The following is a 12,573-nucleotide window of genomic DNA, read 5'->3' as shown; positions in this document are numbered from 1 at the left end:
TACTGGAGATTGTGGAATAGAGCCAACTTTTCTCATCTCCATGGTTACCATCAGCCATGTAAGAGCAGGGAAGCATTAATTGTTGGTTAATTGGTTGTAATTCTTTTATCAAATAGTTAATTTAATAGAATATTTTATTTGCCATTTAGGTTGCCAAAGCATCTTTTCAGAGGAACAATGATGCCTTGGATGCTGCATTATTCTACCTTTCAATGAAGAAGAAAGCAGTAGTGTGGGGTCTGTTTAGGTAAATTGCCTCAACAATGAACGTGAATTTAGTGGAATGAAGATTGTACTGCAAATCTTCTGATGCTAATGCTTTTGAAAGCACTTAGATATATGAGTGTGATCAGATTAGCTTACTTTTTGTATCTTGGTTCCTTTATCTGCAAAAAAATGGGTATAATATTGGTTCAACTTAACCTAAAGGGTGGGATGTTGTTAAAAAAGCTGATAAAAGCACTTTGAAAAGTAAACAATGTGTCCTGTTTATGTATATACAGGGACTTTGAGCTTTCCTTATTAGAAGTGAAGAGAAGCTTGATAACAAATACCTATCACTGAAGTTATTATTTCAGATGGATGTTTGAGGTTATTTTCAGATATTCTGCAAAGGGTTCACAATATTTTAGATTTCCCTTAACCGCTGATACTTGTGTTCTGGTTCCCAGGTCACAGCATGATGAAAAGATGACAACATTTTTCAGCCACAACTTTAATGAAGATAGATGGCGTAAAGCCGCTTTGAAAAATGCTTTCTCTTTACTTGGAAAACAACGCTTTGAACAATCTGCTGCTTTTTTCCTGTTAGCTGGTTCATTGAAAGATGCCATAGAGGTACAAGAAAATATGCTGTGAGATACTTGTAGGAGATTGAAAACCTGAAAATGTAGAGTAGACTGTAATTTTCTTTGTTTTTTTTTTTCAGTTTGTAATACTGAAATTTATTTTATTACTTGCATTATAAATTAAATTTTTTTAAATCAGAAAACTTGTGTGCAGTAGATTAGGTTACAGATTTGTAAAGTTCATTACAACATAATTCTACATACTGAATTGCCTTTTTTTTATGTTCAGTTAGACTGTAATTTTCTGTCCTATGTTTGTAAGGACAGAGAATAACTACAGAGGTCACTGAACTTAAATAGTGGTGTGGTGATAAATGAAATTATAAATCTTCAGGTGTGAAACATAAACCAAAAATTTTATATAGGGAATATTGCATTTCAGGTATATATGTATCAAAAAATGGCTTATGAGTATTTTCTTCCTAGCCATCTTATGATTCTGAACTGTTTGCAGTGTGTATAGGTCACAACCTCCTTCTCTGGAGTAGACAGCTACTTTAAGTTCTTTTTTTCTAAATGAAATTCATAGATAAGGAACTGAAATTGCCATTTGTATTGTTTTGTAATATAGTTGTCTTAGGTATTGGAAAATGAATGAAGAGGTAAAACTTTGCATTTTTTGATATATACACCTGGCAGCTGATTAAGAGAGAAATTATGGGAACACCTGGGTGGCTAAGTCGGTTGAGCATCCAACTCTTGATTTAGGTTCAGGTCATGATCTCAGGTCCTGAGATGGAGCCCTGCGTTAGGCTCCATGCTCAACAGAGAGTTGGCTTGAGATTCTCTCTCTCCTTCTCCCTCTGACACCCCACTCCTGCTTGCTTGTTCTCTCTCATAAATAAATCTTTAAAAAAAGAGAAATTATGAATGTTACTGTTTGTTTATGAGATCTTCCTCCTTGATACTTATTATCATGAACAGTCCAAACCAGTGAAGGAATAATAGAAATAATTGGAAATAATACATTTTAGAAGAAATAGGAAATATCCAACAAAAAGAAATTCTCTACATTTAGAATTAGTCATATTTTCAAAATTATTTCTGGTGTATGATTTTTTAAAATAAATATTTGGGTGCCTGGGTGGCTCAGTCGTTGAGTGTCTGCCTTCGGCTCAGGTCATGATCCCAGAGTCGTGGGATCGAGTCCCTCATCGGGCTCCCTGCTCAGCGGGGAGCCTGCTTCTCCCTCTGCCCCTCTCTCTCTGTCTCTTATGAATAAATAAATAAAATCTTTAAAAAAATAAAATAACAAATATTTATGATTTTGAAATGGGAAGTTTAACCTAGAAGATAATCAGGAGAAGAAGAAAAATGTTGATTGAGAGATGTTTTTATTGCCTGAATGACCTCAAATTCTCTATATGAGTAATTACATTAGAATATAAACTTAGAGTAAAAATAGAATATGTGGCTTTATTTCGTACGTTATTTATTTAATTAGAAGGTTCTTTTAAAATAGTAATAGTTATGTTTATGTGGAAATGTATTTGGGAATTAAGAGGAACTGAATATACAAATTCAAATGTCATAAGTATATTTAATTTAAAATGAATATTATTAATTTAAATTGACCTAAGTCTGAGGTGATGTTGATATTTGTCCTATGCTTATTTTATAAATGATCTTTCTGGGCCAGAAGCTTCTAAGTTCTAGTTTCTTATTCTTCTTGCTATTCCTTAATCTTCTATCAAGCAGTCATTTGCTTGACTTACTGTCTCAACCTCTGGATGCCCTCACCACTATGAGAATATAAATGGTAGATTTTAGGGTATCAGTGGAATATTTCATATCTCTAAGTAATTATCATTAAATAAGTATTTCTTAATATTTATAGGTATGTCTTGAAAAAATGGAAGATATTCAGCTAGCCATGGTTATTGCCCGTTTATATGAATCTGAATTTGAGACTTCATCCACTTATATATCCATCCTAAATCAGAAGATTCTGGGTTGCCAAAAGGATGGCTCAGGATTTGATTGCAAAAGATTACATCCTGATCCTTTCCTACGTAGTCTTGCCTATTGGGTAATGAAAGATTATACCCGAGCTTTGGACACGTTATTGGAACAAACACCAAAGGAGGATGATGAACATCAAGGTAGGACATTTGTGGGTTTCTCTCTCTTTTTCTTAAGATTTTATTTTTAAGTAATTTCTACACCCAGGGTAGGGCTCAAATGTACAAAAAGAGTCATACGCTCCACCAGCTGAGCCAGCTAAGTGCCCCTCTTTTTCTTTTTTAAAAGAAGGCTGTTAGCCCGGTGATGGGTATTAAGGAGGGCACATACTGCATGGAGCACTGGTGTTATGTGAAAACAATGAATAGTGGATCACTACATCAAAAACTAATGATATATTATATGGTGACTAACATAACCTAATAAAATAAAATTAAAAAAAGGCTGTTTTTGAACTTATGTTTATTTAGGAAAAAATACAAAACAAAAACCAATTATATTAAACTGAAGCATACATAACGTTTATACATTGTATAACTCTTTCCATATAATAACACAGCCAGTGTTTTTTTGTTTTGTTTTTTAAGTAAGAATTTTGGCTGTTGCACACACTGGTTTAGTGCATGGGCCTTTATTCTTGTGTGATAAGCTTTCTTTACTTCTAGTTATCCTAGATAATTCAGATTTTTTAAAAGGGTCTGGAGGGCATTTTTTAATAAGCAACTCTTTGCCATAATTTTAGAAAATGGAACATTCTAAGTGTTTGTCAATAGAATAGTTAAATGAATTATAGTATATCCATACTACAGAAATAGTGTGCCATTAGAAAATGGGGTAGATCAGTGTGTTAATATGTACTGTATTATGAAGTGAAACAAGATACAGAACAGTGTGATTCTTGTTGCATTTTATTTACATATGCATGTCACAAACGTGTGCGTTTAACCTACTGGGTCTAGTCTCTTTCTTCCTCTCCCTTTGTTGTTTTCTGGAACAAATCAAAAGAACAATACAGGGGCGCTTGGGTGCTGTCAGTTAAGTCTTCCAACTCTTGATTTTGGCTCAGATTGTGACCTCAGGGTTGAGGGATCGAACCCCGTGCTGGGCTCAGTGCTGAGTGTGGAGACTGCTTAACATTCTCTGCCTCTCCCCACCGCCCCACTCATGTCTTTCTCATTCTCTCAAAACATAAATAAATAAATAAAGAAAGAAAGAAACTGAAGACTGGTACTGGGTTACCTTTGGGGAATAGGTGTGGGGTGATCCAAGCTTTTACTTTGCATTTTGTCCTTGCTATAGTTGTAATTGGGTGATGAGTATTAACACTTGGAGGGCACTTGTGATAAGCACTGTGTGTTATATGTAAGTGATGAATCACTGAATTCTATTCCTGAAACCAATATTACCCTATATGTTAACTAGAATTTAAATAAAAACTTGAAAAAAAAATTTTTGTTACATATTATTTTAAATGTAAAAAAACTTACATGGGTAAAGAGATTAAGGACCCATTTTTACATTCTTTATAAAGAAGAAATATTTTAATAAATAATGTTAAAAATTTTAAAGGAAAGGAAATAAAACCTTTAGAAGGAAAATAAGTATCTGAGTTTCCCAGGTGATTTTAATAAAATGTGCACATTTTTATAGAAGGAAGGTTCTTTTTATTTCTTAATGTTTTCTAGGTTAATTTTTAAAAACTTGTGGAAACTGCAAATATATATAAAATGTGAATAATATACTGAAAGTTTCTGAATCCGTCACCTGGTGGCTTCAGTAGTTATCAACTTAAACCAACTTTGTGTCATATATACACCATTCTTTTTACCTCTTCCCATTCTCAACATAGATTTATTTTGAAGCACATTCCAGCATATCATTTCTTTTGTAAATATTTCGAAATGAATCTCCAAAAAGTAGGGACTCTAAACACAACAGATATCACTGTAACAAAAATTGAATTAGTAATCATGCAATGGGGCAGTGTTCAGATTTCCTGGTTGTGTCATAAAATCTTATGCAGTTAATTGTTTGAGTCAAGATTCAGATGAAGCATATATGTTATGATTTGTTGAGGTGCCTCTTTTGTCTACTTTATTTTTTAAAGATTTTTATTGATTTATTTGAGAGAAAGAGTATAAGCAGGGGGGAGGGGTAGAAGGAGAAACAGACTCAATCCCAGGTCCCTGAGATCATGATCTTCACCGATGGGGCCAGCCAGGTGCCCTGTTTTGGCTACTTTAACCCACAGTTTTTCCTTCTTCCTTTTTCTTGTCCCTTGTAATATATTTGTTAAAGAAGTCAGATTGTTTACTTTGTGGTTTTCTCACTTTTTAGAATTTGTTGGTTTTGTCCCTTTTATGTCACTTCATGTGTTTTTTCCCCCAGGTTCTCTATATTTCCTATAAATTGGCAATTAAGATTCTAGATGCTTTTATTGGATTTTTGGCAGAAATATTTTATGGTAGCGTGGAGTACTTCTATCAGGGAATGCGTATTGTTTTCTTGTTTGCTTTTGTTGTATTAATAGCCATCAGTGATAACTGCAAAATCCTTTATTTCATTAGTTTGTAAAATGATGATATTCTAATTGTGTCATTTTATTCTTCCTTTATGAGTTGGAATACTTTTCTAGAAGTACATCTCCCTTAAGCTGTTTGATTACTCTGAAATCCAGTAGTATACATAGTAAAGGGAAACATAAATGTTTGACTCTTTCTCTTTACCAGTTTTTCAAAATAGTAGTTTGGTTCGCTACATACTACAAAGGCAACTATTGGCTTTTATATTTATTTGAGTTACTTGAACTCACAAATATAGGTAGATTTGTGTTGAATCCATTGTAGTTTATTATGGATGTTCAGATTATCTCATTTTTAACCAGTGGGAGCCTCTACAAGTTCTTGAATCTTTTTGATATTATTCCTTGATAGCTTTGCTTTCTGTTATGACATGATGATTCAGGCTCCTTTTGTACATTTCATGTCCCAGGCCTGGAAACAGGTTCCTTTTAATGGGGAATAATAGAGACTACAGCCTGGGCATAGGGATCCTCATTTGCTATTGGTTTGGCCATTGGTTCCTTTTAATGGGGAATAATAGAGACTACAGCCTGGGCATAGGGATCCTTATTTGCTATTGGTTTGGCCATTGTGTCTAGGCTGTTTTAATGAATGGAGCTAGGATATTTTTTTTTTACCTGAGAATTCATGAATTCACACTGAAATTTTTAATTCAATATAGATTACAGATTTCTTTTTAGATTTCATATTTGTGTCTTATAATGAAAAGGTTGAATTCTTATAGCCTTAACAAATTTGTTATTTTATATGTAATGATAGCTTCAGAATAATGATGCAAAAATTTTTCATAGCAACATGATTAGTGAGAACAGTTTAAGCTTTTTTGGGGGGGAGTAGTTATTTTTGTTTTTATGTATATCCCAGTAAGGGTGTGCAGCCAGATTACTTATTTTAAAGTCACTTTATAGTTCCTTTTTGTGTGGTTATGCTACCAGCTTGACATACAGAATCACTTATTTAATTTTGCTGTTGCTTTTTTTTCAAATATAATTTTTCCTTTTAAAATTATATAAAATGTGGGGTGCCTGGGTGGCTCAGTCATTGGGCATCTGCCTTCAGCTCGGGTCATGATCCTGGGGTCCTGGGATCGAGCCCCGCATCAGGCTCCCTGCTTGTGTTCCCTCTCTTGCTGTCTCTCTCTATCAAATAAATAAATAAAATCTTTAAAAAATTATATAAAATGTTGACATGGCTTTGAAATAAAATATATCAAACCAAGGTATTTTCAGAGAGATCTAGCTTGTTTCCTGACCTCACCATTCCTATTCTTCCTTCCCTTTTTAGGGAACCAATTAAACATTTTTTGGGTGTTTTCTTTCCATTTAAAAAATAGAAGCAATATTAAAAATAAATATGTAAATATTTAAGTATCCTTTATTTTGAGGAAATGTGGACATATTTATTCTTTTGTAATGTAAGTGCAAATTAACATAATGCTTTGTGATTGTATGTTTTACTTCTATAGTTACCATCAAATCTTGTAACCCAGTGGTGTTTAGTTTCTACAACTACCTTCGAACTCATCCTTTGCTTATTCGAAGAAACCTTTCCTCCCCTGAAGGAACTTTGGCGACCTTAGGTCTCAAAACTGAAAAAAACTTTGTTGATAAAATTAACCTTATAGAAAGAAAATTATTCTTTACCACCGCAAATGCTCATTTTAAAGTTGGATGCCCTGTTCTAGCTTTGGAGGTACTCTCCAAAATTCCAAAAGTTACCAAAATATCTGCCTTACCTTCAAAAAAAGGTCAGCCTGACTTGATTCCTAAAACGATGGATGATGTACCTTCAAAATCAAAGACTGTGAGTGATGACAATGGAAGTTCTGGCATTGATTGGTCTAATGTCACTTCCTCACAGTTTGACTGGAGCCAGCCGATAGTAAAAGTTGATGAGGAGCCTCTTAATCTTGATTGGGGTGAAGAGCATGATAGTGCCTTAGAGGAAGAGGAAGAAGAAGATGCTGTTGGTTTAATAATGAAAAGTACAGTTGCCAGGGAGGACAGACAGGACAAGATCAGAAAAGCCTCAGACCCTAATGTATTATTGACTCTTCAGGAAGAGGACTCTCTGGAAGGTGAAACTGAAGTTGATGTGATTGCTGAGCAACTAAAATTCAGAGCTTGTTTAAAGATCCTTATGACTGAGCTAAGAACACTCGCTACAGGTTATGAAGTAGATGGTGGAAAACTCCGATTTCAGCTCTATAACTGGCTTGAAAAGGAAATTGCTGCCTTGCATGAGATATGTAACCATGAATCAGTTATTAAAGAATATGCCAGTAAAACACATCCCAAGGCAGAGAGTGATCTTCTGGACCAGGAAGAAGTGATGGACAAACCAGATATAGGTTCCTATGAGCGCCACCAAATAGAAAGACGGAGATTGCAGGCAAAACGAGAACATGCAGAAAGACGAAAATTGTGGTTACAGAAAAACCAAGATCTCCTGAGAGTGTTTCTTAGTTACTGTAGCCTTCATGGGGCCCAGGGTGGTGGTCTGGCCTCTGTAAGGATGGAACTCAAATTTTTGCTACAAGAATCACAGCAGGTATGAATTTCACTCTTGTTTTCAATCTTAGTTATTTTAATAATTTTAATAGCTCTTTTTACTAGTAAACCTAAGTATGTCCAGCTCCTCTGTTCTTGGGGGGCAGATATTTATGCTCTGCAGGGGTCTGTGGAGATCAGAGCTTTAGTGATTATGAGTAGGCTTAACAGCTTGAGAGCACAGCTGTGTCCTGCTCATCTTTGTATCTTCTGCATCTCGCAGAGCAACTGGTACATGTTGGGTGCTCAATATATTTTTGTGGAATGAGTGAATAAATACATACTGCTTTTATTCAGTTGTCACCAGTATTTTTATGATGTAACTACTAATTGATTTTTTTCCCTCCATTTTAACTACTCTGAAAAAAAAATCCACTGTAACCCACAGGAGACTACAGTGAAGCAGCTCCAGTCTCCACTTCCATTGCCCACCACTCTACCTCTGCTTTCAGCAAGTATCGCTTCAACAAAAACAGTCATAGCTAACCCTGTACTATACCTAAACAATCACATCCATGATATACTTTACACTATTGTTCAGATGAAAACACCACCTCATCCCGGTGTTGGAGATGTGAAGGTAATGTAAAGTTTATGATCAGTTGATATCATGTGCACATTGAGAAGGTAAATATGTTAAACTCGTCTTCTGGTTTGAACTTGGAGGAAATATTTCAAAGTGCTCTTCATGTGCTACGTCCCCAATCCTGATCAGTGGAAGACTCTTTTTGGAAAAGTAATTTGAGACAGGCAAATACTCTTTTGATTATAAAATTTTCTAGACCGTATTCTTGCCTTTTGGTATTCCTTTAAATCCCCCATTCCCCTTAAATGAACCATTAATTTAGAAATGTTTGACTGTATGCCAGGATATTATGAGAATATAAGCTCAGGGAGTATCTTTGAGAGAACCATGACTGATCAGAAATATCCCAGAGAAAGTATCCTCACTACTATTTCCTTGATCATTGTGTGTGTTGGAGGCTCTGCAGTATTAGAGGCAATCAGGGTTTTGACAGACTTACTACCTCCAAATGAAACCCCATATCCTGTGCTGAAAACTCAAGAACAGGTAGATCCCAAGAAAACACTAAGAAGCTTGGCAGGATTTGGAATTGACCAGACTACCTCTGTGCTAGCCTGTGTGTATTCGTGCTACACTTTTCCCGTTCTGGTGGCTGATGTCATTTCGGGTCCCCAACATTTTTTGTTTTTTATTTCTTTTGTTTAAAAGGCACATTTGACCTCTGGTAGTGCATTCTTCTGAAGGACCCATGATTTACTGGTTACATCAGCCTATTAGAGACTTCGAATCCATAGCATGAATTAATCTGTATTAGTGTTGTAGCAGAGATTACTTAAGTTATTTGTTAGGTGAATATGGACACTTAGAAAAGGCATTAAATGCATATAAATTCTAAGTAAACATTTCCAGTTCCTAGAAATTTGGATAAGGCTTTCAAAGAGGATGAAAGTATTTCTAAGTTCCCATAAAATTTAAGATTTTATGAGTCTGAAAATGTTGATTCAGTATGGTTTTTTTTAGGATGTAGTTTTTATATTGATGATTTTTAAACTTTCCAAATTTAAAATTCTAAGAGTATGCACTACTCATAAGTACTAAGTAAACTACTTGTTTTCTGAAAAATCAGCCATTTCACACAGTGATTGATATAGCTAAACATTTAATACATTCTTATTGATAAGATCAATTGTTTATTTTCATCAAGGGAAATTTTGTAAGGCAGTTTAAAAGCTCGGAAAATTGTATACTTATTTTGGTTCTGGTTTTTTGGAATATGAATCTTTAACCATTAGCAAGTAGAATAGTCCCAGTAATAGATGAACATTAGCACTTTGCTCAGGCTCACAGTAAGTAAATATTTAATAAAGATGTGTCTGAATCAGTTAGCTGTGTTGTGGACATGCATATTAAGTTGGATGAGAAGTTTTAAAGTAGAGTTAGTAGTCTCAGGATCCAGTCTTGTTTATCATAGTGCTCGTTTGCTGGGTATTTTCTAATATGTAAGGTATTACTGTCGTATAGCAATGTTAGTATGAAATGTAACTGGCTGTTTTGGTTATAGGTGCACACACTTCATTCACTTGCAGCATCGCTTTCTGCATCAATTTACCAGGCATTGTGCGACAGTCATAGCTACAGGTAAAAAAAAAAAAAAAAAAAAAAAAAAAATCATGCTATTAATACAGCAAAACATTCAGCTGTTTCAGAGTTATATCAAAGTTCTGTTTCCTAGGGACAGAAGAATCCTCAAACGGGACTGCCGTGTATACTCTAATAGATGAGAGAGAATGAGAAATACAATAGCTTTGTTTAATTTAGCTGTCACCTAGTAACAACAGAGGCATATAGAACATGATACATAGTAAAGGGAAATTACCATCATCACTGTCTTTTTTGATTTTAAAAGAATTTTTCACTCTTCAAAATAACTTATAATATGAAGTTTTCTCATTTTTCCCCCCATAAGAACCATTTCTTTTATAATTGGATTAGCTCCTATTTGTTTAACTGGTTTTCAGTTGAACGAGGAAATACTTAAAAAGTCAAAAAGTATATTTCTTACATAGAATTATTGAAATCAGTTTTACTTACCCACTTACATATAATAGAAAAGTCTTTGGAAGTGATATCAATGAGAGGTAATGGTTTAAATTTTCCTAAAGTCAAATCACCTTTATCAGTATATACTGTGCATTTTAATGATGAGAGCAATGTAAGTAGTAAGAAATTGAATCACTTGGAAAGATGACCCAGATTTAAATGAATTATATTAATAAATGAAAAGTTTGTAATATAAAGTCACATTAAATTTATACTAAACATGTCTATATTTTTTTCTTATAAATTCAGCAGCTTTTGTTTTTGTTTTTTTAAAGATTTTACTTATTAGAGAGAGCACATGAGACGGGAGAGGGTCAGAGGGAGAAGCAGACTCCCTGCTGAGCAAGGAGCCCAATGCGGTACTCGATCCTGGGACTCCAGGATCATGACCTGAGTCAAAGGCAGTCGCTTAACCAGCTGAGCCACCCAGGCACCCTCAGCAGCTTTTTGTGAAAAGACTTGATACTGCAAAAGGAATTACTCCCTTAAAATGGCCTGTGCTCTGCTTTTAGTCCAGTGAGGCCCCCTCTAAGTAACTACAAAGACTTGGACATGTAAATAAGGAAAAAAGAATTTATTTAATTGACTGTGATCATCTTAATGATCAAAGACAACTTGTTTGATATCAGTCACTGGTTAAAAAGGCACCAAATAAATATTTTAAAATGTGTATTTTTCTCATCCCTAGGTCACTGTTGACCCTTAAGGGAGTTAGCTTTACTTTCTGCTTTTATATTTTCCCCAGCTCCAAAAGATGAGGGAAATAAATATTGAGGCACATTTGGCTTTAGGATTAGATACTTCTAAGGTATGATTTTCCAGATTTTAGTTCATATTTTAATTCAAGGTTAAGCTCACACAACTTTGCAGAGCTAAGAAATTCAAGAAAATAGTACCCTGAAACTTTCTAATATAGTCTAGTGCCAACAGTAGTCTTACTCTCAGATTTTTTTAAATAAAAATTGGTGAGTTTAGAAAAGATTTTAAATTATTAAATGGCATCTAAAAAAGATTTTAAAAAGACTAAATGTCATATTCCTGAAACCAGTATTAAAATATATGTTAACTAGCTAGAATTTTTTCTTCTTCTTTTTTTTTAAAGTAATCTCTATGCCCAACATGTGGGGCTCGAACTCATGACCCACGAGATCAAGAGTCAGTGTTCTCCCAACTGAGCCAGCCAGGAGCCCCTTAACTAACTAGAATTCAAATAAAAACTTGAAACATGAAAAAAAAATGACTAAATGTCATGATAATCATCTAAAAGAAATATATGTAAAGTGCAATTGCTTTTTACCTCTGTTAGGATGCTAAATAACTGAACCTTATTTGTATTAGCAGTCAAACAGAAGGAAACCAGTTTACAGGAATGGCTTATCAAGGACTTCTTTTAAGTGATCGCCGAAGACTGAGGACAGAAAGTATTGAAGAACATGCAACACCAAATTCTTCTCCTGCTCAGTGGCCTGGTGAGAATTTTAAGTGTTTTTGTTTGTTTGTTTTATTTTTTAAAATCTTCTATTTGGCAATTCCATTTTAAAAAGTTACTGGTTTCCTGATTGTTCTTTGTGGATTTGGTGAATGGTTTTTTATTTGTTTGTTTTTGATGATGTTTTCTGCCATGGATTAGGAATTCTTAAGTACTGTAATGTTGTCTGAAGACTCAGAAAGTTAAGGCTTCAAAACCCAGCTGTGTTGACCAGCATAAAAAAAACAAGGTTTAACATCTTTCATAAGGGTGAGGACATCGTCTTCCTTATCCTTAGAAATCCCAAATTAGAGAGCAGTATCACAGAGATATTTTCTCAGATGTATCAGAGAGACTACAGTTATTCTCGAGTGTAAATTTGTATGTTGGGACAAGAGTGATCATTCTGTGGCACTTCTGTCATTCTGTCTGTCAGCCCTCCTCCTTCCCTGGTGAGCTCTCTTTCTCATTCTCCACATCAGTTATTTCACACCTTCTCCACTCTCTTCATAGCTTTTGCTGGTCTGCTGTGTCATTT

At 34.6% G+C, this 12,573-nt stretch overlaps 1 protein-coding gene across 8 annotated transcripts in view; it reads left to right on the top strand.

Annotated features, from left to right (window-relative positions):
• DMXL2 (Dmx like 2) overlaps window positions 1-12,573 on the top strand; it is a 155,151-nt gene that overhangs the window by 121,285 nt on the left and 21,293 nt on the right. For 6 of the 8 annotated variants that reach the window (XM_027570131.2, XM_027570129.2, XM_027570127.2 and 3 more), the window contains 7 exons: window positions 150-247; window positions 672-837; window positions 2,686-2,950; window positions 6,858-7,942; window positions 8,330-8,521; window positions 10,029-10,105; window positions 11,906-12,036. In XM_027570131.2, the coding sequence (XP_027425932.2) occupies window positions 150-247; window positions 672-837; window positions 2,686-2,950; window positions 6,858-7,942; window positions 8,330-8,521; window positions 10,029-10,105; window positions 11,906-12,036 (2,014 nt within the window). The remainder of the gene's footprint in view (window positions 1-149; window positions 248-671; window positions 838-2,685; window positions 2,951-6,857; window positions 7,943-8,329; window positions 8,522-10,028; window positions 10,106-11,905; window positions 12,037-12,573) is intronic. The other 2 variants (XM_027570130.2, XM_027570128.2) reach the window with 1 other exon arrangement.

Source organism: Zalophus californianus, chromosome 6, assembly GCF_009762305.2.
Source record: "Zalophus californianus isolate mZalCal1 chromosome 6, mZalCal1.pri.v2, whole genome shotgun sequence".
Taxonomy (NCBI): domain Eukaryota; kingdom Metazoa; phylum Chordata; class Mammalia; order Carnivora; family Otariidae; genus Zalophus; species Zalophus californianus.
This window is presented reverse-complemented; position numbering and strand designations above follow the sequence as displayed.